Source organism: Myiozetetes cayanensis, unplaced genomic scaffold (genome assembly GCF_022539395.1).
Source record: "Myiozetetes cayanensis isolate MyiCay16 unplaced genomic scaffold, myiCay2020 scf216, whole genome shotgun sequence".
In the NCBI taxonomy this organism is placed as follows: domain Eukaryota; kingdom Metazoa; phylum Chordata; class Aves; order Passeriformes; family Tyrannidae; genus Myiozetetes; species Myiozetetes cayanensis.
In genome coordinates, this window is record NW_026087430.1 from 43812 (window position 1) to 71772 (window position 27961).

Sequence of the window (27961 nt, forward strand, 5' to 3'; positions counted from 1 at the left end):
TGGGGGTTTAGGGGTTTTTGGGGGTTTTAGGGGCTGTTTTTGGGGTTTTGGGGAGTTTTTGGGTGGTTTTGGGTTTTGGGGGTTTTAGAGGCTTTGGGAGGTTTAGGGGGAGTTTGGGGTGGTTTAGGGGGTTTTGGAGTGGTTTTGGGGTTTTGGGGTTTTTGGGGTTTGGGGGTTTTGGGGTGGTTTGGGGTTTGGGGTCCTGAGTGTGTTTTGCCCCCAGAGCAGGGAGTGCCGTGTGGGAGCAGATTTCGGGCACCCACGGCTGGTGGGAGTTTGGGGGTCCCGTGGGTTCTGGGGGTTTTAGGGGGTGGTTTTGGGGTTTTTGGGGGTTTTTGGGGGTTTCTGGGGGTGTTTTGGGGTTTTGGGGTCCTGAGTGTTGTTTGCCCCAGAGCAGGAGGTGCCGTGTAGGGCAGATTTGGGGTACCCACGGCTGGAGGGTTTGGGGTCCCTGTGGGTTCTGGGGGGTCCCTGTGGGTTCTGGGGGGGTTTTTGGGGTGGTTTTGGGGTTTCTGGGGGTGTTTTTGGGGTTTTTTGGGGTGGTTTTGGGGGTTTGAGGTGTTTTTGGGGTGGTTTTGGGAGTGGTTTGGGGGTTTTGGGGTGGTTTTGGGTTTTTGGGGTGGTCTTTGGGGTTTTGGGGGTCTCTGTGGGTTCTGGGAGTTTTTGGGGGCTTGGGGGTTTTGGGGTGGTTTGGGGTTTTTGGGGTGGTTTTTGGGGTTTTTGGGGGTCCTGAGTGTGTTTTTTGCCCCCCCAGAGCAGGGGGGGTGCCGTGTGGGGCAGATTTGGGGTACCCACGGCTGGGGGGGGTTTGGGGTCTCTGTGGGTTCTGGGGGGTCCCTGTGGGTTCTGGGGGGTTTTTGGGGTGGTTTTGGGGTTTCTGGGGGTGTTTTTGGGTTTTTTTGGGGTGGTTTTGGGGTTTTGAGGTGTTTTTGGGGTGGTTTTTGGGGTGGTTTTAGGGTTTTCTGGGGTGGTTTTTGGGGTTTTGGGGGTTTTTTTGGGGTGGTTTTTGGGGTTTCTGAGGGTGTTTTTGGGGTTTTTGGGGTGGTTTTTGGGTTTTTTAGGGGTGTTTTGGGGGTTTTTGGGGGTCCTGAGTGTGTTTTTGCCCCCAGAGCAGGGGTGCCGTGTGGGGGCAGATTTCGGGCACCCACGGCTGGTGGGGGTTAGGGTTTTGGGGGGGTTTTTGGGGTGGTTTGGGGGTTTCTGGGGGTGTTTTTGGGGGTTTTTGGGGGTCCTGAGTGTGTTTTTTGCCCCCCCAGAGCAGGGGGGGTGCCGTGTGGGGCAGATTTCGGGCACCCACGGCTGGTGGGGGTCCCGGCCGGATTTCCTGACGGAGCTGCCCCAGTGCCGGCAGGGCCGGGGGGTCCCCCCGGGGCTTCACCTGCTCACCTTCCAGCACCCCAGGAACGACTCCCAGCCCGACAAGGTGGGGTCCCAAAACCCCCAGGATTCACCCCAAAAATTTCAGGGCGAAAAAACCCCGAAATTCCACCAAAAAAACCCAAAATTCCACCAAAAATCGATCAAAAACCACTGAGAACGCCCCCAAAACCCACCCAAAGCACCCCTAAATTGCCCTAAAAATGATTCCCAGCCCGACAAGGTGGGGCCCCAAAACCCCCAGAATTCACCCCAAAAACGGGGAGGTGAAAAAACCCCAAAATTCCATCAAAAAACCCCAAAATTCCACCTAAAATCGATCAAAAACCACTGAGAACGCCCCCAAAACCACCCCAAAATGCACCCAAAGCACCCCAGGAACGACTCCCAGCCCGACAAGGTGGGGCCCCAAAACCCCCAGGATTCACCCCAAAAACGGGGAGGTGAAAAAACCCCGAAAAAAAACCCTTTTCCCCCCCACAGGACCCAGAAAACCCCAATAAATCCCAATTTAATCCAAATTAAACCCCCCCAGGACCCAAAAAACCCCCAATAAATCCCAATTTAATCCAAATTAAATCCAAATTAATCCAAATTAAACCCCCCCAGGACCCAAAAAATCCCAATTTAATCCAAATTAAACCCCCCCAGGACCCAAAAAATCCCCAATAAATCCCAATTTAATCCAAATTAAACCCCCCCAGGACCCAAAAAATCCCCAATAAATCCCAATTTAATCCGAATTAAATTCAAATTAATTCAAATTAAACCCCCCAAATCCCCCCCAGGACCCAAAAAATCCCAATTTAATCCAAATTAAATCCAATTTAATTCAAATTAACCCCCCCAAATCCCCCCCAGGACCCAAAAAATCCCAATTTAATCCAAATTAAATCCAATTTAATCCAAATTAAACCCCCCCAGGACCCAATAAATCCCAATTTAACCCAAATTAAATCCAAATTAATTGAAATTAATTGAAATTCTCCCCCCCAGGTGTCTGTGATCCGCAGCACGACCATCACCCTGACCCCCCCCGGGGACGCCGAGGTGTCCCTCGTGTTAAACCCCCCCAGGACCCAAAAAACCCCCAATAAATCCCAATTTAATCCAAATTAAATCCGAATTAATCCAAATTAAACCACCCAAACCCCTCCCTGGACCCAATAAATCCCCAATAAATCCCAATTTAATCCAAATTTTAATCCAAATTAATTCAAATTAAACTCCCCAGGACCCAATAAATCCCAATTTAATTCAAATTAAACCCCCCCAAACCCCCCCAGGACCCAAAAAATCCCCAATAAATCCAAATTAATTCAAATTAACCCCCAAATCCCCCAAACCCCCAAATCCCCAGGACCCAAAAAATCCCAAATTTAACTGAAATTACCCCATTTTGCCCCCAGGTGTCTGTGATCCGCGCACGACCATCACGCTGACCCCGGGGACACTGAAGTGTCCCTCGTGTTAAACCCCAGGATCCAAAAAATCCCCAATAAATACCAATTTAATCCAAATTAAACCCCCCAGGACCCAAAAAACCCCAATAAATACCAATTTAATCCGAATTAAACCCCCCAGGACCCAAAAAACCCCCAATAAATCCCAATTTAATCCGAATTAAATTCAAATTAATTCAAATTAAACCCCCCAAATCCCCCCCAGGACCCAAAAAATCCCAATTTAATCCAAAATAAATCCAATTTAATTCAAATTAACCCCCCCAAATCCCCCCCAGGACCCAAAAAATCCCAATTTAATCCAAATTAAATCCAATTTAATCCAAATTAAACCCCCCCAGGACCCAAAAAATCCCCAATAAATCCCAATTTAATTCAAATTAAAGCCCCCAAATCCCCCCCAGGACCCCAAAAATCTCAATTTAATTCAAAATAAATTCAATTTAATTGAAATTAATTGAAATTATCCCCCCCAGGTGTCTGTGATCTGCAGCACGACCATCACCCTGACGCCCCCCGGGGACGCCGAGGTGTCCCTCGTGTTAAACCCCCCCAGACCCAAAAAACCCCCAATAAATCCCAATTTAATCCAAATTAAATCCGAATTAATCCAAATTAACCCCCCCAGGACCCAAAAAAATCCCAATTTAATTCAAATTAAACCCCCTCAGGACCCAAAAAATCCTAATTTAATCCAAATTAAATCCAAATTAATTCAAATTAAACCCCCCAAACCCCCCCCAGGACCCCAAAAATCCTCAATAAATCCCAATTTAATCCAAATTAAATCCAAATTAATTCAAATTAAACCCCCCAAACCACCCCCCAGGACCCAAAAAATCCCAATTAAATTCAAATTAAACCCTCAAACCCCCCAAATCCCCCAAACCCCCAAATCCCCCAGGACCCAAAAAAATCCCAATTTAATTCAAAATAAATCCCCAAAAATCCCGATTTAATTCAAATTTAATTGAAATTACCCCATTTTGCCCCCAGGTGTCTGTGATCCGCATGCACGACCATCACGCTGACCCCAGGGGACGCCGAGGTGTCCTCGTGTTAAACCCCAGGACCCAAAAACCCCCAATAAATCCCAATTTAACCCAAATTAACCCCCCCCAGGACCCAAAAACCCCCAATAAATCCCAATTTAATTCAAATTAAACCCCCCCAGGACCCAAAAAACCCCCAATAAATCCCAATTTAATCCAAAATAAATCCAATTTAATTCAAATTAAACCCCCCCAGGACCCAAAAAAACCCCAATAAATCCCAATTTAATCCAAATTAAACCCCCCAGGACCCAATAAATCCCAAATTTAACTCAAATTACCCCATTTTTGCCCCCCCAGGACCCAAAAAATCCCAATTTAACCCAAATTAAATCCAAATTAATTCAAATTAATTCAAATTAATCCAAATTAACTCATTTTCCCCCCCCCAGGTGTCTGTGATCCGCAGCACGACCATCACAGCTGACCCCTCGGGGCCGAGAGTGTCCCTCGTGTTAAACCCCCCCAGGACCCAAAAAACCCCAATAAATCCCAATTTAACCCAAATTAAATCCCCCAGGACCCAAAAAACCCCAATAAATCCCAATTTAATCCAAATTAAATCCAATTTAATTCAAATTAAACCCCCCCAGGACCCAAAACCCCCAATAAATCCCAATTTAATTCAAATTAAACCCCCCCAGGACCCAAAAAACCCCCAATAAATCCCAATTTAATCCAAATTAAACCCCCCAGGACCCAAAAAATCCCCAATAAATCCCAATTTAATCCAAATTAAATCCAAATTAATTCAAAATTAATTGAAATTAATTGAAATTTCCCCCCCAGGTGTCTGTGATCCGCAGCACGACCATCACGCTGACGCCCCCCGGGGACGCCGAGGTGTCCCTCGAGTTAAACCCCCCCAGGACCCAAAAAATCCCCAATAAATCCCAATTTAATCCAAATTAAATCCAATTTAATTCAAATTAAACCCCCAGGACCCAAAAAACCCCAATTTAATTCAAATTAAACCCCCCAAATCCCCCCCAGGACCCAAAAAATCCCCAATAAATCCCAGTTTAATCCAAATTAAACCCCCCAAATCCCCCCCAGGACCCAAAAAATCCCAATTTAATCCAAATTAAACCCCCCCAGGACCCAAAAAACCCCCAATAAATCCCAATTTAATCCAAATTAAACCCAAATTAATCCAAATTAAACGCCCCAAATCCCCCCAAATCCCCCCCAAATCCCCCCCAGGACCCAATAAATCCCAATTTAATCCAAATTAAATTCAAATTAATCCAAATTAACCCAAATTTTCCCCCCCAGGTGTCTGTGATCCGCAGCACGACCATCACGCTGACCCCCCCCGGGGACGCCGAGGTGTCCCTCGTGTTAAACCCCCCCAGGACCCAAAAACCCCAATAAATCCCAATTTACCCTAATCCAAATTAATTCCAATTAACCTCCCAAACTCCCCAAATCTCCCCAGGACCCAAAAAATCCCCAATAAATCCCAATTTAATCCAAATTAACCCCCCCCAGGACCCAAAAAATCCCAATTTAATTCAAGTTAAGCCCCCCAAGATCCGAAAAATTCCCAATAAATCCAAATTTAATTCAAATTAAAGCCCCAAACCCCCCCCTAGGACCCAAAAAATCCCAATTTAACCCAAATTAAATCCAAATTAATTCAAATTAATTCAAATTTAACTGAAATTACCCCATTTTTGCCCCCCAGGTGTCTCTGATCCGCAGCACGACCATCACCCTGACCCCCCCCGGGGACGCCGAGGTGTCCCTCGTGTTCAGGGGCTTCATCCACCCCCTCCTGGGACCCCCACCCAGCCCGGGGCCCGGGCCCACCGTGTGGGTCAGGATCCAGAGGCTGCACGTGGTGGCCACCATGGCCAGGAGGGCAAACTCCCCTGAAATGGTGAGGATTTGGGGGATTTCAGGCAATTTTGGGGATTTTGGAGATTGAGTCATTTATGGGGATTTGAGTCAATTTTGGGGTTTTGAGTCAATTTGGGGGATTTATGGGGGTTTGGGGGTTCTGGGCCAGGATCCAGAGGCTGCACGTGGTGGCCACCATGGCCAGGAGGGCAAACTCACCTGAAATGGTGAGGATTTGGGGATTTCAGTCAATTTTGGGGATTTGAGTCAATTTTGGGGTGATTTGGGGATTGGTCAATTTTGGGGATTTGGGGGATGAGGGGGTTTTGGGGGTTCTGGGCCAGGATCCAGAGGTTGCACGTGGTGGCCACCATGGCCAGGAGGGCAAACTCTCCGAAATGGTGAGGATTTGGGGGATTTCAGTCAATTTTGGGGGATTTTGGAGGGATTTGAGATGATTTAGGATGGTTTGGGATGGATTTATGGGGGTTTTGAGTCAATTTGGGGGGGTTTGGGGGGGTTCTGGGCCAGGATCCAGAGGCTGCACGTGGTGGCCACCATGGCCAGGAGGGCAAACTCCCCCGAAATGGTGAGGATTTGGGGGGATTTCAGTCAATTTTGGGGGTTTTGAGGGATTTGAATATTTATGGCGATTTGAGTCAATTTGGGGGATTTGGGGGTTTTGGGGGTTCTGGGCCAGGATCCAGAGGCTGCACGTGGTGGCCACCATGGCCAGGAGGGCAAACTCCCCCGAAATGGTGAGGATTTGGGGGATTTCAGTCAATTTTGGGGGGATTTCAGTCAATTTTGGGGGATTTGAGTGAATTTGGGGGATTTATGGGTTTGGGGATTTATGGGGGTTTGGGGGTTCTGGGTCAGGATCCAGAGGTTGCACGTGGTGGCCACCATGGCCAGGAGGGCAAACTCCCGAGATGGTGAGGATTTGGGGGATTTGAGGGATTTGGGGGATTTGAGTCAATTTTGGGGGATTTGAGATGATTTAGGATGGTTTGGGATGGATTTATGGGGGTTTGAGTCAATTTGGGGGATTTGGGGGTTTGGGGGTTCTGGGCCAGGATCCAGAGGTTGCACGTGGTGGCCACCATGGCCAGGAGGGCAAACGCTCCCGAAATGGTGAGGATTTGGGGGGATTTGGGGGGATTTCAGTCAATTTTGGGGGATTTATGGGGATTTGAGATGATTTTATGGGGATTTGAGTCAATTTGGGGGGATTTATGGGGGGTTTGGGGGGGGTTCTGGGCCAGGATCCAGAGGCTGCACGTGGTGGCCACCATGGCCAGGAGGGCAAACTCACCTGAAATGGTGAGGATTTGGGGGATTTGGGGGGATTTCAGTCAATTTTGGGGGATTTATGGGGATTTTAGATGATTTTATGGGGGTTTTGAGTCAATTTGGTGGGGATTTGGGGGATTTCAGTCAATTTTGGGGGTTTGAGATGATTTTATGGGGTTTTGAGTCAATTTTGGGGGGATTTGAGATGATTTTATGGGGGTTTTGAGTCAATTTTGGGGGTTTTGAGTCAATTTAGGGGAGGTTTGGGTGGGGTTTGAGATGATTTAGGATGGTTTGAGATGGATTTATGAGGGTTTGGGGTCCTGGGAGGTTTGAGGGATTTGGGGGGTCCTGGAGGGTTTGAGTCAAATTGGGGGTGGGATTGGAGGGATTTGGGGGAGGATTTGAGGGGATTTGGAGCATTTTGGGGGTTTTGAGGAGATTTGGGGGAATTTTGGGGTTTTGGTGAATCTGGGGGGTCTGAGCTTTGGGGAGGGGTCTCCCCCGACCCCCCCCTGATTTTGGGACCCCTCCCCAGGAGGAGGTGGGGTCCTGGTGGTCCTGGGGGTCTCTGATGGTCTCTGATGGTCTCTGATGGTCTCGGATGAATTTTGGGGGGAATTTTGAGGTTTTGGTGAATCTGGGGGGGTCTGAGCTTTGGGAGGGTCTCCCCGACCCCCTGATTTTGGGTGCCCCCCCAGGAGGAGGTGGGGTCCTGGTGGTCCTGGGGGCTCTGGGGTCTCTGATGGTCCCAGGATCCTCGGGGTGGATTTTGAGGAGAATTTCGGGGATTTCGGGGGTCTGGGGGCTCTGAGCTTTTTTGGGGGGGCTCTGACCGACCCCCTGATTTTGGGGTGCCCCCCCAGGAGGAGGTGGGGTCCTGGTGGTCCTGGTGGTCCTAGATGGTCTCTGGGGGTCCCAGGATGGATTCTGGGTGGATTTTGGGGGGAATTTTGGGGTTTTGGTGAATCTGGGGGCTCTGAGCTTTTTTTGGGGGTCTCCCGACCCCCTGATTTTTGGGACCCCCCCCAGGAGGAGGTGGGGTCCTGGTGGTCCTGGTGGTCCTGGGGGTCTCTGGGGGTCCCAGGAAGTTCTGGGTGGATTTTGGGGGGAATTTCGGGGTTTTGGTGAATCTGGGGGTCTGAGCTTTGGGGAGGGGTCTCCCCCGACCCCCCCTCATTTTGGGGTGCCCCCCCAGGAGGAGGTGGGGCCCTGGTGGTCCTGGGGGGCTCTGGGGGTCTCTGATAGTCCCGGATGAATTTTGGGGGGAATTTTGGGGTTTTGGTGAATCTGGGGGCTCTGAGCTTTTTTTGGGGGTCTCCCCCGACCCCCCCCTGATTTTGGGGTGCCCCCCCCAGGAGGAGGTGGGGCGCTGGTGGGCCCAGCAGGAGCGGGAGACGCGGCCCCTGCGCCGCCCCCGCCCCTTCGAGCGGCTCTTCGGGACCCCCGAGAGGGGCAACAAATACCTGGTGCAGGTGGAGGGGACCCTCAACGCCTCGGGGGGGCTCAGCTCGGAGCTCACCCTCACCTGGGACCGCACCGGGGTCCCGGGGGGCAGCGTGAGTGCCCGGGGGCTTGGGGGTTTGGGGGATTTGGGGGTTTAGGAGCAGTAAATGGGAGTTGGGGGTTATGGGGGATTTGAGGCGGTTATGGGGGATAAAGGGGATTTGGGGGTTATGGGGGTCTAGGATGGGTATTGGGGTCCCTGGGGGATTTAGGGGGATTTAGGGGTTTGAGGGGTTATGGGGGATTTGGGGGCTTATGGGGTCTTTCAGTGTGATTTGAGGGGCATTTGGGGGATTTAGGGGATTTGGGGGTCCCTGGGTGGGTTCTGGGAGTCCCTGAAGGTCCCTGGGGGTTATGGGGGATTTGGGGAGTTTTGGGGGTCCCTGAAGGTCCCTGGGTGGGTTTGGGAGGATTTGGGGGTTATGGGGGATTGGGGGGTCTAAGATGGGTATTGGGGTCTCTGGGGGATTTGGGGTCCCTGGGTGGGTTCTGGGGGTCCCTGAAGGTCCCTGGGTGGGTTCTGGGGGTGTTTGGGGGTTTGGGGGTGTTTTGGGGTCCCTCAACGCCTCTGGGGGGCTCAGCTCGAGCTCACCCTCACCTGGGACCGCACCGGGTCCCGGGGCAGCGTGAGTGCCCGGGGGGTTTGGGGGTTATGGGGGCTTGAGGGCAGTAAATGGGAGTTTGGGGGTTATGGGGGATTTGGGGGATAAAGGGGGATTTGGGGGGTTATGGGGGATTTGGGGGTTATGGGGGATTTGGGGGTCTGGGATGGGTATTGGGGTCCCTGGGGGATTTGGGGGATTTGGGGGTCCCTGGGTGGGTTCTGGGGGTCCCTGAAGGTCCCTGTGGGGTTATGGGGGATTTGGGGGAGTTATTGGGGGATTTGGGGGTTTTGGGGGTCCCTGGAGGGGTCTGGGATGGGTATTGGGGTCCCTGGGGGATTTGGGGGATTTGGGGGTCCCTGGGTGGGTTCTGGGGACCCTGAAGGTCCCTGGGGGTTATGGGGGATTTGGGGATTTTGGGGGTCCCTGGAGGGGTCTGGGATGGGTATTGGGGTCCCTAGGGGAGATTTGGGGGATTTGGGGGTCCCTGGGTGGGTTCTGGGGTCCCTGAAGGTCCCTGGGGGTTATGGGGGATTTGGGGGTGTTTGGGGGTGTTTTGGGGGACCCTCAACGCCTCGGGGGCTCAGCTCGGAGCTCACCTCACCTGGGACCGCACCGGGTCCCGGGGCAGCGTGAGTGCCCGGGGGCTTGGGGGGTTTGGGGGTTTGGGGGTTTGGGGGCAGTAAATGGGAGTTTGGGGGTTATGGGGGATTTGGGGGATAAAGGGGATTTGGGGGTGTTATGGGGGGGATTTGGGTGGGTTATGGGGGGTTATGGGGGGTTTGGGGGTGTTTTGGGGTCCCTCAACGCCTCGGGGGCTCAGCTCGGAGCTCACCCTCACCTGGGACCGCACGGGGGTCCCGGGGCAGCGTGAGTGCCCGGGGGGCTTGGGCAAGGTTTGGGGGTTAGGCAAGATTTGGGGGTTTGGGCAAGATTTGGGGGGTTTGGGCAAGATTTGGGGGTTTGGGGGAATAAAGGGGATTTGGGGGTTATGGGGGCATAAAGGGGATTTGGGGGTCTAGGATGGGTATTGGGGTCCTTGGGGGATTTGGGGAGGTTATGGGGGGTTATGGGGGATAAGGGGATTTGGGGAGGTTCTGGGGGATTTGGGGGATTTGGGTGGGTTGATGGGAGGGTTTGGGGGCTTATGAAGGGATTTGGGGGATTTGGGGGTCCCTGGGTGGGGGTCTGGGGTCCCTGAAGGTCCCTGGGGGTTATGGGGGGATTTGGGGGTTTGGGGGTGTTTTGGGGGTCCCTCAACGCCTCGGGGGGCTCAGCTCGAGCTCACCCTCACCTGGGACGCATGGGGTCCCGGGGGCAGCGTGAGTGCCTGGGGGCTTGGGCAAGATTTGGGGGTTTAGGGCAGTAAATGGGAGTTTGGGGGTTATGGGGGATTTGGGGGTTTATGATGGGATTTGGGGGTTATGGGAGAATTTGGGGGGGTTATGGAGGATTTGGGGGTCCCTGGGTGGGTTATGGGGGATAAGAGGGGGATTTGGGGGTTATGGGGGGTTTGGGGGTTATGGGGGATTTGGGGGTTATAGGGGGTTTGGGGGAATTTGGGAGGGGATTTGGGGGTCCCTGGGTGGGTTCTGGGGGTCCCTGAAGGTCCCTGGGTGGGTTATGGGGGTTTGGGGGGATTTGGGGTCCCTGGGTGGGTTCTGGGAGTCCCTGAAGGTCCCTGGGGGTTATGGGGGATTTGGGGGATTATGGGGATTTGGGGAGGTTATGGGGATTTGGGGGTTTTGGGGGTCCCTGGAGGGTCTGGGATGGGTATTGGGGTCCTGGGGGATTTGGGGGGTTGGTGGGGGATTTGGGGGATTTGGGGGTCCCTGGGGGATTTGGGGGTAACGGGGGATTTGGGGGTCTGGGATGGGCATTGGGGTCCCTGGGGGATTTGGGGAGGTTATGGGGGATTTGGGGGGTTATGGGGTCTTTCAGTGTGATTTGAGGGGCATTTGGGGGATTTGGGGGATTTGGGGTCCCTGGTGGGTTCTGGGGTCCCTAAGGTCCCTGGGTGGGCTATGGGGGATTTGGGGGTTATGGGGATTTGGGGGATTTGGGGGTCCCTGGGTGGGTTCTGGGGTCCCTGAGGTCCCTGGGGGCTATGGGGGATTTGGGGTTTGGGGGTCCCTGAAGGTCCCTGGGGTGGTTATGGGGGATTTGGGGGTTTGGGGGTTGGGGTCCCTCAACGCCTGCTCTGTAAATTCCATGAATTCTGTAAATTCTGTAAATCCCAATGATTTTAAATGATCTTGGGGTCTCTGGGGTCGATTTGGTGTCCCAGGTCCGATTTCGCTGGGATTTTGGGGTTCTTTGGGATTTGGGTTTTTCTGGATTTGGGGCCCTTTTTGGGATCTTGGGGTTTTTCGGGGATCTTTGGGGTTCTTTTGGATCTTTGGGTTTTTGTGGGATTTTTGGTGTTCTTAGGGATTTTTGGGGTCTTTTTTGGGATTTTGGGCTTTTGGGGATTTTGGGGGGTTTTTTTGGGATTTTTTGGGTTTTTTTTTGGATTTTTGGTTTTTTTGGGGGATTTTTTGGGGTTTTTTTGGGATTTTTTGGGGTTTTTTTTGGGATTTTGGGTTTTTTGGGGGATTTTTGGGGGTTTTTTTGGGATTTTTTTGGGGGTTTTTTTTTGGGATTTTGGGTTTTTTGGGGGATTTTGGGGGGTTTTTTTGGGATTTTTGGTTTTTTTTCGGGGATTTTTTGGGTTTTCTGTAAATTTGACCCCCCCAAAATCTTTTTTCCCCCCAAAATCCTTTCCAGGAGATCTCGTTCTTCTTCCTGGAGCCGTTCAGGGGTCCTCGGGGGGCTGCCCGGGGTACCTGGGGCCGATTTTGGGTGTTCTGGGTCCGATTTTCACGGGGATTTTTTTGGTTTTTTTGGGTTTTCTATAAATTTAACCCCCAAATCTTCCCCCAAATCCCCTTCCAGGAGATCTCGTTCTTCTTCCTGGAGCCGTTCCGGGGGTCCCCGGGGGCTGATTTTGGGTGGACTTTGGGTGTTCTGGGTCCGATTTTGGGGGGATTTTTGGGGTCCTAGGTCCAATTTTCACTGGGATTTTTGGGGTTTTTTGGGATTTTTTTGGGTTTTCTATAAATTTAACCCCCAAATCTTCCCCAAATCCCTTTCCAGGAGATCTCGTTCTTCTTCCTGGAGCCGTTCCGGGGGTCCCTGGGTTCGATTTTGGGGTGGATTTTTGGGGTCCTGGGGCCGATTTTGGGTGTTCTAGGTCCAATTTTCACTGGGATTTTTGGTTTTTTGGGATTTTTTTGTGATTCCCTAAATTTGACCCCCCAAATCCCCTTCCAGGAGATCTCGTTCTTCTTCCTGGAGCCGTTCCGGGGGTCCCCGGGGGGCTGCCCGGGGTACCTGGGGCCGATTTTGGGTGGATTTTTGGGGTCCTAGGTCCAATTTTCATGGGGATTTTTGGGTTTTTTTTGGGATTTTTGGGGGTTTTTTTGGGGATTTTTTTTTGTTTTCTGTAAATTCTGTAAATTCTGGGCTGATTTTGGGGCCGATTTTTGGGGGTCCTGGAGCCGATTTTTGGGGTGGATTTTTGGGGTCCTAGGTCCAATTTTCATGGGGATTTTTGGGTTTTTTTTGGGTTTTTTTGTTTTTTTCTGGGATTTTTGGGGTTTTCTATAAATTTAACCCCAAAATCTCCCTTCCAGGAGATCTCGTTCTTCTTCCTGGAGCCGTTCCGGGGGTCCCCGGGGGGCTGCCCGGGGTACCTGGGGCTGATTTTGGGTGTTCTGGGTCCGATTTTGGGTGGATTTTGGGTGTTTTGGGGCCGATTTTGGGTGTTCTGGGTCCGATTTTCACGGGGATTTTTTTGGTTTTTTTGGGTTTTCTATAAATTTAACCCCCAAATCTTCCCCCAAATCAATTCCAGGAGATCTCGTTCTTCTTCCTGGAGCCGTTCCGGGGGTCCCCGGGGGGCTGCCCGGGGTACCTGGGGCTGATTTTGGGTGTTCTGGGACCGATTTTGGGTGGATTTTTGGGGTCCTGGGACCGATTTTGGGTGTTCTGGGTCCGATTTTCATGGGGATTTTTGGGTTTTTTTTTGTTTTTTTGATTTTTTTTCGGTGATTTTTTTGTGATTCCCTAAATTTAACCCCAAAATCTCCTTTCCAGGAGATCTCGTTCTTCTTCCTGGAGCCGTTCCGGGGGTCCCCGGGGGGCTGCCCGGGGTACCTGGGGCCGATTTTGGGTGTCCTGGGTCCGATTTTCACGGGGATTTTTTTGTTTTTTTGGGTTTTCTGTAAATTTAACCCCCCAAAATCCCTTTCCAGGAGATCTCGTTCTTCTTCCTGGAGCCGTTCCGGGGGTCCCCGGGGGGCTGCCCGGGGTACCCCTCGTGCCTGGCGTGCCTGGCGGACTCGGGCTGTGGGTGGTGCCCCCCCAGCTCCTCCTGCCACCCCCGATTTGGGGGGGATGGGGGAGGGCCCTGCGGGGGAGGGGACCCCGAGTTGGGGGCCCCGCCTGGTCCTGACCCCCAGAACTGCGTCCCGTGCGAGGAGCACTGGGACTGCCCCGCCTGTGCTCAGGTGGGGAGGGGGAAAAGGGGGTTTGGGGGATTGGGGGGTTTAAAGGGATTTAGGGGGTTTAAAGGGATTTGGGGGGATTAAAGGGATTTAGGGGTTGGAATGAAGGGAGGGGTTTTGGGGGATTTGGGGGATTTGGGGGATTAGGGGGTTATGAGGGATTTGGGGGTTTGGGGGATTTGAGGGAGTTTGAGGGGATTTGGGGGATTCGAATGAAGGGGAGGGATTTGGGGGGATTTGGGGGCTTGAAGGGGATTTGGTGGACTGCCCGCCTGTGCTCAGGGACGGGATTTGGGGAGGGGATTTGGGGGTTTGGGGGTTTAGAGGAGGATTTGAGGAGATTTGGGGGATTTGAGGGGGTTGGGGGATTTGGGGGCTTGAGGGGATTTGGAGGATTTGGGGGTTGGGGGATTTGGGAAGCTGGTAATGAAGGATTGGGGGATTTGGGGGGCGTTGGAGGATTTGGGGGTTTGGGGATTTGGGGGTTTGGGGGATTTGGGGGGGTTTAAGGGATTTGGGGGATTTGGGGGCTTGGAGGGATTTGAGGGACTGTCCCGCCTGTGCTCAGGTGGGGTTTGGGGAGGGGGGTTTGGGGGATTGGGGGTTATGGGGGTTATGGGGATTTGGGGGATTAAGGGATTTGGGGGATTTGGGGGTTTGGGATTTGAAGGGATTTGGAGGACTGCCCTGCCTATGCTCAGGTGGGGATTTGGGAGGGGGTTTGGGGGCTAGATTTGGGGGACTAGATGGGGATTTGGGGAGGTTGGGGGGATTAGAATGGGATTTAGGGGTTGAATGAAGGGAAGGGGATTTGGGGGGTTTGGAGGATCTGAGGGAGTTTGGGGGTTTAGGGGGATTTGGGGGTTTAAGAGGGATTTAGGGGGTTTGGGGGCTTGAAGAGGATTTGGGGGGTTATGAGGGGTTGAGGGGATTAAAAGGGATTTGGGGGATTTGGGGGATTTGAGAGAATTTAGGGGGATTGGAACAAGGGGAGGGATTTGGGGGGTTATGGAGGGGTTTGGGGGATTTGGGGGAGTTAGGGGGCTTGGGGAGGGATTTGGGAGGGTTTGGGGGTTTAAAGGGGATTTGGGGGGATTTGGGGATTTTGGTGGTTATGGGGGGAGATTTGGGGGATTTAAAGGGATTTACGGATTGGAATGAAAGGAGGGATTTGGGGGGTTATGGACGGGATTTGGGGGTTTGGGGGGATTTGGGGGATTTGGGGGATTTGGGGGGGTTTGGTGGGGATTGGAATGAAAGGGAGGGGATTTGGGGGGATTATGGAGGGGATTTGGGGGTCCCAGAATTGATTTTTTTGGGGATTTTTTGGGGTTTTTTTGGGATTTTTTTGGGGTTTTTTGGGTCGGGGGTCTCGTTGCTGACCCCCCCTCTAATTTTGGGGGCCCCCCCCAGGACCCTTTCTGCGAGTGGCAGACCCTGGGGGGGGGGATTTGGGGGGCGATTTTGGGGTGTTTGGGGGCCGATTTTGGGGGTCCCAGCATGGATTTTTTTGGGTTTTTTTTTGATTTTTTGGGGGATTTTCGGGGTTTTTTGGGTCGGGGGTCTCAGTGGTGACCCCCTCTCTGATTTTGGGGCCCCCCCAGGACCCTTTCTGCGAGTGGCAGACCCTGGGGGGGGGATTTGGGGGGCGATTTTGGAGGTCCCAGCATGGATTTTTTTGGTTTTTGGGGGGATTTTTTGGGGATTTTTTTGGGATTTTGGGGGTTTTTTGGGTCGGGGGTCTCAGTGGTGACCCCCCCTCTAATTTTGGGGGCCCCCCCAGGACCCTTTCTGCGAGTGGCAGACCCTGAGGGGGGATTTGGGGGTCGATTTTGGGGGTCCCACCATGGATTTTTTTTGGGTTTTTTGGGATTTTTTTGGGGATTTTTGGGGTTTTTTGGGTCGGGGGTCTCAGTGGTGACCCCCCCTCTAATTTTGGGGCCCCCCCAGGACCCTTTCTGCGAGTGGCAGACCCTGGGACCCCCCGACTCCAAACGGGGGACTTCGCTTGCACGCCGGCCGTCAGGGGCTGTAGAGACCCCAAACTGCCCCTCTGCAGCAGGTCCGGGGCTGGGGGGGTCCTGGGGGGGTTTGGAGGGGATTTGGGGGGATTGGGGGATTTGGGGGTTTGAAGGATTTGGGGGTTTGGGGGTTTAAAGGGATTTGGGGGATTTGGGGGTTTGGGGGTTTTGGGGGGGTTTGAGGGGCTTTGGGGGTCTGGGGAGGTCCTGGGGGATTTGGGGGTTTGAGGGGGATTTGGGGGATTTGAGGGGTTTGGGGGCTGTGAGAGACCTCAAAGCTGCCCTCTGCAGCAGGTCCGGGGCTGGGGGTCCTGGGGGATTTGGGGGGTCCTGGGGGATTTGAGGGGGTCTGGGGGGGTCCTGGGGGCTTGGGGGATTTGGGGATTTGGGGGTCTGGGGGTTTAAAGGGATTTGGGGGATATTTGGGGATCTGGGGGGTCCTGGGGGCTTTGAAGGGGATTTGGGGGATTTGAAGGGATTTGGGGGGTTGAGGGGATTTGGGGGTTTGAGGGGATTTGGGGGATTTAAAGGATTTGGGGGGTTTAGGGGGGTTTGAAGGATTTGGGGGGATTTGGGGGTTTGGAGGATTTGGGGGGTTTGAGGGATTTGGGGGTTTGGAGGGGATTTGGGGGTCTTGGGAGGATTTGGGGGTTTGAAGGATTTGGGAGGTTTGGAGGATTTGGGGGTTTGGAGGGATTTGGGGGTTTGAAGGGGATTTGGGGGGATTTGGGGGTTTAAAGGGATTTGGGGGTTTGGAGGATTTGGGGGGGTTTAAGGGATTTGGGGGTCTGGGGGATTTGGGGGTTTGGGGGATTTAGGGGATTTGGGGGGTCTGAGGGGTTTAAAGGGGATTTGGGGGTTTGGGGGTCCTGGGGGATTTAAGGGGATTTGGGGGTTTGAGGGGATTTGGGGGTTAGGGGGATTTGGGGGTTTGGGGGTTTGAGGGGATTTGGGGGAGTTGTGAGAGACCTGCACGGCCACTCTGGAGGTGCGGGGTCTGGGGGATCCTGGGGGTTTGAGGGGATTTGAGGGGATTGGGGGATTTGGGGGATTGGGGGTCTGGGGGTCTGGGGGCTTTGAAGGATTTGGGGGGTTTAAAGGGGATTTGGGGGATTTGGGGGTCTGGGGGGTCCTGGGGGTTTAAAGGGGATTTGAGGGAGTTTGAGGGATTTGGGGGTCTGGGGGATTTGGGGGATTTGGGGGTCTGGGGGTATTTGGGGGTCCTGAGGGGGATTTGGGGGATTTGGGGGGTTTGGGGGATTTAAGGGATTTGGGGGTTTGGGGGTTTGGGGGATTTGAAGGATTTGGGGGATTTGGGGGTCCTGGGGGGATTTGGGGGTTTTGGGGGCTGCTGGGAGACCCTGACTTGCCCTCTGCAGCAGGTCAGTGGCTGGGGGATTTGGGGGATTTGAGGGGTCTTGGGGGATTTGAGGGGTTGGGGAGGTTTGGGGGAGATTTGGGGTTTATGGGGGTTGAGGGATTTGAGAGGCTTGGGGTTTGGGGAGGCTTTGGGGGCTTTGAGGTCCTGGAGGGAATTAGGAGGGGATCTGGGGGCTTGGGGGTCTTGGGGGGATTTGGAGGGTTTGGGGGATTTGGGGGTCCCGAGACCCAGGGTTTTTTGGGGGGTCTGAGGTTATTTGGGGTGGGGTCTCTGGTTATTTTTAGGTCATTTTTGGGGTGATTTTGGGTCAATTTGGGTCAGTTTTGAGCCATTTTGGGTGGATTTTGGGTCAGTTTTGAGCCGTTTTGGGTGGATTTTTGGGGTGATTTTTGGGGTTTTTGGGGGTCCTGGAGACTCGGGTTTTTGGGGAGGGTCTGAGGGTTCTGTGCTCTCCAGCCGCTGCTGTGCTCGGGGTGTTTTGGGGGGGGTCTCGGGGTGTTTTTGGGGTGATTTTGGGTCAGTTTGGAGTGGTTTTGGGTGGATTTTGGGTGGATTTTGGGGTGATTTTTGGGGTTTTGGGGGGTCCTGGAGTCCCGGGGTTTTTTTGGGGGGGGGTCCGTGATTATTTGGGGTGGGGTCTCTGGTTATTTTTGGGTCGTTTTTGGGGTGATTTTGGGTGATTTTGGGGTCAGTTTTGAGCCGTTTTGGGTCAGTTTTGAGCGGTTTCGGGTGGATTTTGGGGTGATTTTTGGGGTGATTTTTGGGGTTTTTGGGGGTCCTGGGGACGCGGGGTTTTTTTGGGGGGGGTCTCTGGGTATTTTTGGGTCATTTTTGGGGTGATTTTGGGGTCATTTTGGGGTCATTTTCAGGTCATTTTGGGTCAATTTTGAGCCATTTTCGAGTGGATTTTGGGGTGGTTTTTGGGGTGATTTTGGGGGTTTTTGGGGGTCCCGGAGACCCGGGTTTTTTTTGGGGAGGGGTCTGAGGGGTCTCAGTGCCCCCCCCCAGCCGCTCCTCGTGCTCGGGGTGTTTTGGGGGTGATTTTGGGGTCATTTTGAGCCGTTTCGGGTCAGTTTTGAGCGGTTTCGGGTGGATTTTGGGTGGATTTTGGGGTGTTGGGGGTCCCGGAGATCCGGATTTTTTGGGGAGGGGTCTGAGGGGTCTCTGTGCCCCCCCCCAGCCGCTCCTCGTGCTCGGGGTGATTTTGGGGGGTCATTTTGGGTCAGTTTTGAGCCGTTTTGGGTGGATTTTGGGTGGATTTTGAGCCATTTCGGGTGGATTTTGGGGTGATTTTGGGGTTTTTGGGGGTCCTGGAGACCCGGATTTTTTTGGGGAGGGGTCTGAGGGGTCTCTGTGCCCCCCCCCAGCCGCTCCTCGTGCTCGGAGTGCCTCGCCCCCCCCTCTCAGTGTGCCTGGTGCCCCTCGACCCAAAAATGCTTCCTCTTCGCCTCCTACCTGGCCAGGTACCCCTACGGGGGCTGCCGGGGCTGGACCGACAGGTACGGGGGGTTAATTGGGGTTAATTGGGGTTAATTGGGGTTAATTGGGGTTAATTTGGGGTTAAATTGGGATTTATTGGGGTTTTGGGGTGTTGGGGGTTGGGGGTTAATTTGGATTTAATTTGGATTAAATTGGATTTAATTTGAATTAAATTGGGATTTTTTGGGTCCTGGGGGGGTTTTGGGGGGGTTAATTTGGGTTTAATTTGGGGTTAATTGGGGTTAAATTGGGATTTATTGGGGGTTTTTTGGGTCCTGGGGGGTTTGGGGGTTTAATTTGGATTAAATTGAATTTAATTTGAATTAATTTGGATTTAATTTGGATTAAATTGGGATTTATTGGGGGTTTTTTGGGTCCTGGGGGGGGTTAATTTGAATTAATTTGGATTTAATTTGGATTAAATTGGGATTTATTGGGGATTTTTTGGGTCCTGGGGTGTTTAATTTGAATTAATTTAGATTTAATTCGGATTACATTGGGATTTATTGGGGATTTTTTGGGTCCTGGGGGGGTTTAATTTGAATTAATTTGGATTTAATTTGGATTTAATTGGGATTTTTTGGGTCCTGGGGGGATTTGGGGGCTTTAATTTGGATTAAATTGGGATTTTTGGGGCATTTTGGGGGTATTTTGGGGGGATTTGGAAGCTTTGGACCATCCTGGTGGTCCCAACCCCCCCTCCCCCCCCCCGGGGGGGTCCCAAAGTGATTTTTGGGGTGACTTTTGGGGGTCTTTTTCCAGCGTCCACTCGGCCCCTTCCCCCCCAAAAAAAAAATCAGCATCGACTCAGAGTCCTGGGGGGGATTTGGGGGGGTTTAATTTGAATTAATTTGGATTTAATTTGGGTTAAATTGGGATTTATTGGAGATTTTTTGGGTCCTGGGGGGGATTTTTTGGGTCCTGGGGGGTTTAATTTGGATTAATTTGAATTTAATTTGGATTAAATTGGGATTTATTGGGGGGTTTTTTGGGTCCTGGGGGGGTTTAATTTGAATTAAATTGAATTTAATTTGAATTAAATTGGGGGTTTTTGGGTCCTGGGGGGATTTGGGGGCTTTAATTTGGATTAATTTGGGATTTTTGGGGTCCTGGGAGGGTTTAATTTGAATTAAATTGGGGTTTTGGGGTGACTTTTGGGGGTCTTTTCCCAGCGTCCACTCGGCCCCGCAGTGCCGGGAGTGCCCCCAGCTCCGAAACTGCCGAGAGTGCCTCGCCCAGCACGGCTGTGGCTGGTGTGGGAGGGGGGACAACCCCTCCATCGGCAGGTCTGGGGGGGTCCCCCAAATTTGGGGGTCGGGGGTCGTGTTTTGGGGGATTTGGGGGTTTGGGGGGTTTGGGTGATTTTGGGAGTTTCGGAGGGGTCGGAGGGCTTTGAGGGAGGAATTTGGGAGGGGTGGGAGGGGTTTGAGGCAGCTCTGGGGGTCTTGGGGGTCCTCGGGGTCTTTAGGGGTCCCCAAATTTGGGGGTCGGGGAGGTCGGGAGGGTTCGGTTCTGGGGGCTTGGGGGTTTTGGGGGTCTTGGGGGATTTGAGGGGGTTTTGGGGGTCTTGGAGGGAATGAAATGGGAATTTTGGGGGTGTGGGAGGGGGACAACCCTCCATCGGCAGGTTTGGGGGTCCCCAAATTTGGGGGCTCGGGGAGGTCGGGGGGTCGGGGGTTCAGGTTTTGGGGGTTTGGGGGTTTTGGGGGTCTTGGAGGGTTTTGGGGGTCTTGAGGGAATGAAACGGGAATTTTGGGTGGTGTGGGAGGGGGACAACCCTCCATCGGCAGGCTTGGGGTCTGGGGGTCCCCAAATTTGGGGGTCGGGGAGGGTCGGGGGGCTTCGGTTTTGGGGGTTTGGGGGTTTTGGGGGTCTTGGAGGGGTTTGAAGGGATCAGAGGAGTTTGAGGAGGGAATTTGGGGGGTGGGAGGGGGTTAGGGGCTCTTTGGGGTCTTTAGGGGTCCCCAAATTTGGGGGCTCAGGGGTCTTGGGATGGTCTGGGAGGGTCCTGGGATGATCGGGGGGTCCTAGGATGATCTGGGGTCTTGGGATGATCTGGGGGTCCTGGGATGGTCTTGGGGGGTCCTGGGGTCCTGGATGATCTGGGGGTGTCTGGGGGGTCCTGGGAGATCTGGGGGTCCTGGGGGTCCTGGGATGGTCTGGGAGGTCTTGAGGGGTCCTTGGGGTCCCAGGATGATCTGGGGGTCTTGGGGGTCCTGGGGAATTTGGGGTCCTGGGGGTCTGGATGGTCTGGGGGTCTTGGGGGTCTCAAAGTCCTGGGGTGATCTGGGGGTCCAGGGAGTCCTGGGATGATCTGGGGGTCCTGGGATGGTCTGGGGGTCCTGGGGGTCCTGGGATGATCTGGGGGTCCTGGGGTCTTGGGATGATCTGGGGGTCTCGGGATGGTCTGGGGGATCTTGGGATGATCTGGGGGGTCTTGGGGGTCTCAAAGTCCTGGGATTGATCTGGGGGTCCTGGGATGATCTGGGGGTCTTGAGGGGTCTTGGGGGTCCTGGGATGGTCTGGGGGTCTCGGGAGTCCTGGGGTTGATCTGGGGTGTCTTGGGGTCCCGGGATGGTCTGGGGGTCTTGGGGGTGTTCTGGTGAGTCCTGGGGGTCCTGGGGGTCTTGGGATGATCGGGGGTCTTGGGATGATCTGGGGGTCTTGGGGGTCCTGGGGAATTTGGGGTCCTGGTGGGTCCCAGAATGATCTGGGGGTCTTGAGGGGTCCTGGGTGGTCTCGGGATGATCTGGGGAGTCCTGGGGGTGTCCTGGGAGAGATTTGGAGGATTTTGGGGGTCTTTGGAGTCCTGGGGGTCCTGGGATGGTCTGGGGGTCTTGGGGGTCTCAAAGTCCTGGGGTTGGGATCTGGGGGTCCTGGGGTCTTGGGATGATCTGGGGGTCTTGGGGAGTCTCAGAGTCCTGGGGTTGATCTGGGGGTGTCTTGGGGGTCTTGGGATGATCTGGGGGTCTTTGGGGGTCCTGGGGGTCTTGGGATGATCTGGGGATCTTGGGGGGTCCTGGGGAATTTGGGGATCTTGGGGCTCCTGGGATGATCTGGGGGTCTTGGGGGTCTCAGAGTCCTGGGGTTGATCTGGGGGGTCCTGGAGGGTCCTGGGATGATCTCGGGGGTCCTGGGGGTGTTCTGGGAGTCCTGGGGGTCTTGGGATGATCTGGGGGTCTTGGGGGGTCTGGGGGTTCTGGGTGGTCCCAGGATGATCTGGGGGTCTTGGGGGTCTCAGAGTCCTGGGATTGTTCTGGGGGTCCTGGGATGATCTGGGGGTCTTGAGGGGTCCTGGGGGTCCCAGGATGATCTGGGGGTCTTGGGGGTCCTGGGGGTCCTGGGATGATCCGGGGGTCCTGGGGTGTTCTGTGAGTCCTGGGGGGTCTTGGGGTCTCAAAGTCCTGGGGTTGATCTGGGGGTCCTGGGATGATCTGGGGGTCCTGGCATGATCTGGGGAGTCTTGGGATGATCTGGGGGTCTTGAGGAGTCCTGGGGGTCTTGGGAGGTTCCTGGTGTTCTCTAACCCTCCCCCTTTCCCTCCCCCTCTCCCCTCCTCCAGGTGCCTTCCAGGCGACTTCTCGGGGTCTCTGAGGGGGGCTCCTCCTCCTCCCCAAACTGCTCGTGGTGGGAGCCTCCCCTCCTCCCCTCCCCCTCGGGGTCTCCCCACCACCCCGGGGTCTCCCCTCCCCGGGGTCTCCCCACCTGCGGGGTCTCCCTCCCCGGGGCTCTGGTGGTACGGGAGTGCCCTGACGTGGACGAGTGCGGCTTGGGGGTCGCTCGGTGCCACCCCGGGCCCGCTGCAGGAACACCCCCAGGCCTGGGAGTGCCTCTGCAGGAGGGGCTTCAGGGGGACGGGGTCACCGACTGCCAGCCCACGTGAGGAACCCCACGGAGGGATTTTGGGGGATTTGGGGGGTTTGGGGGATTTGGGGGTTTGGGGTCAGGGGTTAAGATTTGGGGGGTTTAGGGGATTAAAGGGGAGTTTGGGGGATTTGGGGGTTTGGGAGGGATTTGGGGGTTGGCGGGGGTTAAGATTTGGGGGGATTTGGGGGATTTGGGGGAGTTTGGGGGTCCTAGGAAGTCAGGAGTTGAGTTTTGGGGGATTTGGAGGGTTTGGAAGGTTTAGGGGGATTTGGAAGGTTCAGGGGGTTTGAGGGGTTTGGGAGGTTTAGGGGTTTAGGGGTATTTGGGGAACACCCCCAGGCCTGGGAGTGCCTCTGCAGGAGGGGCTTCAGGGGGACGGGTCACCGACTGCCAGCCCACGTGAGGATCCACAGGGAGGGGCTAAGATTTGGGGAGGTTTGGGGAGTCTGGGGAGTTGAGGTTTTGGGGGATTTGGGGAGTTTAGGGGGATTATGGGGGATTTGGGGGAATTGTAGGGAGTTTAGGGGGATTTGGGGGTTTGGGGTCGGGGGTTAAGATTTGGGGGATTTGGAGAATTTGGGGGATTAGAGGGAGTTTGGGGGTCATGGGAAGTCAGGGAGTTGAGTTTTGGGGGATTTGGGGGATTTCGGGAGTTTGGGGGATTTGGGGGGATTTGGGAAGGTTTAGGGGGTTTAGGGGGATTTGAGGGGTTTGGGGGTTTGGGGGAACACCCCCAGGCCTGGGAGTGCCTCTGCAGGAGGGGCTTCAGGGGGACGGGGTCACCGACTGCCAGCCCACGTGAGAATCCACCTGGGGGCTTTGAAGGGGATTTGGGGGGTTTGGGGGATTTGGGGGATTTGGGAGGGTTTGGGGATCTGGGGGTTAAGGATTTGGGGGGGTTTGGGGGGGATTAAAGGGGAGTTTGGGGTCCTGGAAGTCAGAGGAGTTGAGTTTGGGGGATTTATGGGGTTTGGGGGATTTGGGGGACTTTTGGGGAGTTTGAGTGAGATTTGGGGGATTTAGGGGGTTTGGGGGGTTCAGGGGAGTTTGGGGAGTTTGGAGGTCAGGGGTTAAGATTTGGGGGGTTATGGGGGAACACCCCCAGGCCTGGGAGTGCCTCTGCAGGAGGGGCTTCAGGGGGACGGGGTCACCGACTGCCAGCCCACGTGAGAAACCCCCTGGAAGGGGTTTAGGGGATTTGGGGGGTTTGGGGGTTCAGGCGGTTAAGATTTGGGGGTTTGGGAGGATTAAAGGGAGTTTGGGGGATTAAAGGAGTTTGGGGGCTTTGGGGGATTTGGGGGATTAAAGGGGAGTTTGGGGGATTAAAGGAGTTTGGGGGATTTGGGGATTTGGGGGTTTGGGGGAATTGGGGAGTTTAGGGGGATTTGGGGGTTTGGGTCAGGGATTAAGATTTGGGGAGGGTTTGGGGGATTAAAGGGAGTTTGGGAGATTTGGGGGATTTGGGGAGATTGAGGGATTTGGGGGATAAAGAGGAGTTTGGGGGTCGTGGAAGTCAGGGAGTTGAGTTTTGGGGGATTTGGGGGTTTGGGGTTGGGGGTTGAGATTTGGGGGGTTGGAGGTCGTGGCAAGTCGGGGATTAAGATTTGGGGGATTTGGGGGAGTTTGGGAGGATTTGGGGAGGGTTGGGCTCAAGGGGTTAAGATTTGGGGGATTTGGGAGTTTGGGATTTAGGTGGGCTCTAGGGGTTGTGGTTTGGGTTTGGGGTCTCTTTGGGAGCTCTTGGGATGATTTTGGGGGTTGAGTTCCAATTTGGGGCCTCTGGGGTCTTTGGGGTCTCTTTGAAGGGGGGGACCTGAAACCCCCCAGACCCCCAAAACCCAAATCCCCAAACCCCAAAACCCCAAAACCCCAAAAACCCAAAAAACCCAAAACCCCAAAACCCCAAAAACCCCAAAACTCAAATTCCCCAAAATCTCAGGTGCTACGACGACTGCGGGCACGGGACTTGCTCAGGACCCCCCAACTTCACCTGCATCTGCGACCTGGGCTGGACAAACCTCCCAACCCCCTGAGACCTCGGGGACCCCCGGGACCCCCAACGTCACCCTGGGGGAGGGACGAGGACCCCCCAGCCCGGCTGTGCTCGGTGGACTGCGGGTGCCACTTCCACAGCTCCTGCGAGAAGGGGGGGCCCGGGGTCTGTGACCAGTGCCAGAGTGAGTGGGAGGTCCCAAATCACCCCAAAATCGCCCCAAAATCCCTGGAAAAATCGCACCAAAAATCAGCCCAAAATCCCAAAAATCGTCTCAAAAATCGCCCCAAAAATCACAAAATTGTCCCAAAATCATCCAAAATCCCAAAAATCGCCCAAAAATCACCCCAAAAATCCCAAAAATTACCCCAAAATCCCCAAAATCACCCCAAAAATTGTCCCAAAAATCGGCACAAAAATCGCCCAAAAATCCCAAAATTGCCTCAAAAATCCTCAAAATCGCCCCAAATCCCCCAAAAATCCCAAATTGGACCCCAAAATCCCCCTGAGCTCCCCAGACCCCGGGGTGCCACTTCCACAGCTCCTGCGAGAAGGGGGCCGGGGTCTGTGATCAGTGCCAGAGTGAGTGGGGAGGTCCCAAATCCACCCAAAATCACCCCAAAATCCCTGGAAAATCGCACCAAAAATCAGCCCAAAAATCACAAAAATTACCCCGAAAATCGCCCCAAAAATCACAAAAATTGGCCCAAAAATTGCCCCAAAAATCCCAAAAATCGCCTCAAAAATTGCCCCAAAAATCGCCCCAAAAATCGCCCCAAAATCAACCCCAAAACCCATGAGAATCAACCCCCAAATCACCCCCAGAATCCCCAAAATAACCCCCAAAAACCCCAAAATCCCCACAAAAATCGCCCCAAAAATCGCCCCAAAAATCCCAAAAATCGCCACAAAAATCGCCCCAAAAATCTCCCCCAAAACACCAAAATTCCCACCCCAAATCCCCCCCAAAATCAACCCCAAATCCCCAAAATCGCCCCCAAAATCTGAGCCCAAATGACCCCCTGAGACCCCAAAAGCCCCAAAAATCCACCCCAAATCCACCCCCAGATCCCCACAAAATCCACCCTAGATCCCCAAGTCAACCCCAAAATGGAGCCCAAAACCCCCAAAACCCCCCAAAATCCCCTTTAACGCCCCAAACCCCTAAAATCCCCCTCAACCTCCCCCAAATCCCCAAATCCCCCAAATCCTCCTCAAATTGAACGGGGGTCCCCAGACCCTCCCAAATCCCCCCAAAATCCTCCCCAAGACCCTCCAAACCCCCCAAATCCTTCCAAATCCCCCAAATGCCCCCAACCCCCAATTCCCCATAAACCTGCTCAAATCTCCCCAAATTCCCCCTAAACCCCCAAATCCCCCAAACCCCCAAATCCCCCAAATCCTCCCAAATCCTCCCCAAATCACCTTTAAAATCCCTCTAACCCTCCCAAATCTCCCCCAACTCGCCCAAATCCCCTTTAACCCCCAAACCCCTCCAAACTCCCCAAATCCCTTCCAGCTCCCCCAAATCCCCTTCAATCCCCCAATTTCCCCCATAACCCCCTCAAATCCCCTCCAAATCCCCCAAATCCCCTTTAACCCCCTCAAATCCCCCAAATCCTTCCAAATCCCCCAAATCCCCCAAAATCCCCAAAACGCCCCCAACTCCCCAAATCCTCCCCAAACCCCCAAAATCCCTTTAAATCCTCATTTCCATGTCCCCCGAGACTGGACGGAGGGTCCTCGCTACCAGCGCTGCCGGCCGGGCAGTCTCGCCCAGGGGTCCCAGGGTGCCCCCAAATCCCCTTTAAACCCCCAAATCCCCCCAAATCCCCTTTAAACCCCCCAAATCCCCCCAAATCCCCTCAACCCCCCAAATCCCCTTTAACCTTCTCAAAACCCCCCAAATCCCCCAAATCCCCTCAAACCCCCCAAATCCCCTTTAAACCCCCAAATCCCCTTTAACCCCCTCAAATCCCCCAAATCCCTCCAAACCCCCCCAAATTTGTATTTTGTGTCCCCCAGACTGGACGGAGGGTCCTCGCTGCCAGCGCTGCCGGCCGGGCAGCTTCCCAGGGGTCCGAGTGCCCCCAAATCCCCTTAAACCCCCAAATCCCCCCAAATTGAATAGGGGTCCCCAAATCCCCTAAATTGAACAGAAGGTCCCCAGACCCTCCCAAATCCCCCAAATCCCCCCAAACTCCTTTAAACCCCCCAAATCCCCCCAGATCCCCCAAATTTAACAGGGTCCCCAGACCCTCCCAAATCTCCCCAATTCCCCCAAATCCCCTTTAACCCCCCAAATCCCCCTGAGATCCTCCCAAACCCCCCAAATCCCCCCTCAAACTTTCTGAAATCTCCCCAATTTCCCCATAACCCTCCCAAATCCCCCAAATCCCCCAAATCCCCCCAAACCCCTAATCCCCCAAATCCCCTTTAAACCCCCAAATCCTTCCAAACCCCCCAAATCCCCCAAACTTTCTGAAATCTCCCCAAATCCCCTTTAACCCCCAAATCCCCCAAACTTTCTGAAATCTCCCCCAATTTCCCCATAACCCCCAAATCCCCCCAAATCCCCCTAAACCCCCAAATCCCCCCAAATCCCCCCAAATCCCTCCTAAACCCCCAAATCCCCCAAGACCCCCAAATCCCCCAAATTGAACAGGGGTCCCCAGACCCTCCCAAATCCTCCCCAAATCCCCCAAATCCCCTTTAAACCCCCCAAACCCCCCAGATCCCCCAAATTGAACAGGGGTCCCAAATCCCCAAGACCCCCAAATTGAACAGAAGGTCCCCAGACCCTCCCAAATCCCCCAAATCCCCTCAAATCCCTTTAACCCCCCCAAATCCCCTGAGATCCTCCCAAACCCCCCAAATCCCCCAAACTTTCTGAAATCTCCCCCAATTTCCCCAACCCCCCAAACCCCCCAAACCCCCAAAATCCCCTTTAACCCCCCAAATGTCTATTTTTGTGTCCCCCCCCCAGACTGGACGGAGGGTCCTCGCTGCCAGCGCTGCCGGCCGGGCAGTTTCGGCCCGGGGGGGTCCCGGGGGTGCCGTCCCTGCCTCTGCCACGGCCACGGGGACCCCCTGAGGGGCTTCTGCCACCCCAGCTCGGGGCTCTGCCACTGCCAGCCCCCCACCACGGGCGCCCACTGCCAGAGCTGCGCCCCGGGGTACTACGGGGACCCCAGGTGAGTGAAAAACACCCCAAAATTACCCAAAATAGCTCCTGAAAATACCCAAAAATACCTTCAAAAATAGCCAAAATATACCCCAAAAATAACCCCAAAATAACCAGAATATACCCCCAAAATACCCCCAAAATAACCCCCACCACGGGCGCCCACTGCCAGAGCTGCGCCCCGGGGTACTACGGGGACCCCAGGTGAGTGAAAATAACCCCAAAATTACCCCAAAATCACCCCAAAATAGCTCCTGAAAATACCCAAAAATACCTTCAAAAATAGCCAAAATATACCCAAAATAGCCCCAAAAATAACCAGAATATACCCCCAAAATAACCCCAAAATAGCCC

General features: G+C 54.1%; 1 protein-coding gene across 1 annotated transcript in view; it reads left to right on the plus strand.

Moving 5' to 3' along the window:
- LOC126641815 (multiple epidermal growth factor-like domains protein 8) overlaps nt 1-27833 on the plus strand; it is a 60214-nt gene extending 32381 nt beyond the window's left edge. Inside the window, 12 exon segments of the mRNA XM_050318895.1 lie at nt 1257-1423; nt 5580-5774; nt 8386-8586; nt 13431-13601; nt 13603-13685; nt 18452-18583; nt 19736-19849; nt 22126-22162; nt 22198-22442; nt 24370-24491; nt 24524-24607; nt 27410-27833. Of these exon segments, the coding sequence (XP_050174852.1) occupies nt 1257-1423; nt 5580-5774; nt 8386-8586; nt 13431-13601; nt 13603-13685; nt 18452-18583; nt 19736-19849; nt 22126-22162; nt 22198-22442; nt 24370-24491; nt 24524-24607; nt 27410-27621 (1763 nt within the window). The 3' untranslated portion in view covers nt 27622-27833.
- Nucleotides 27834-27961: the final 128 nt, after the last annotated feature.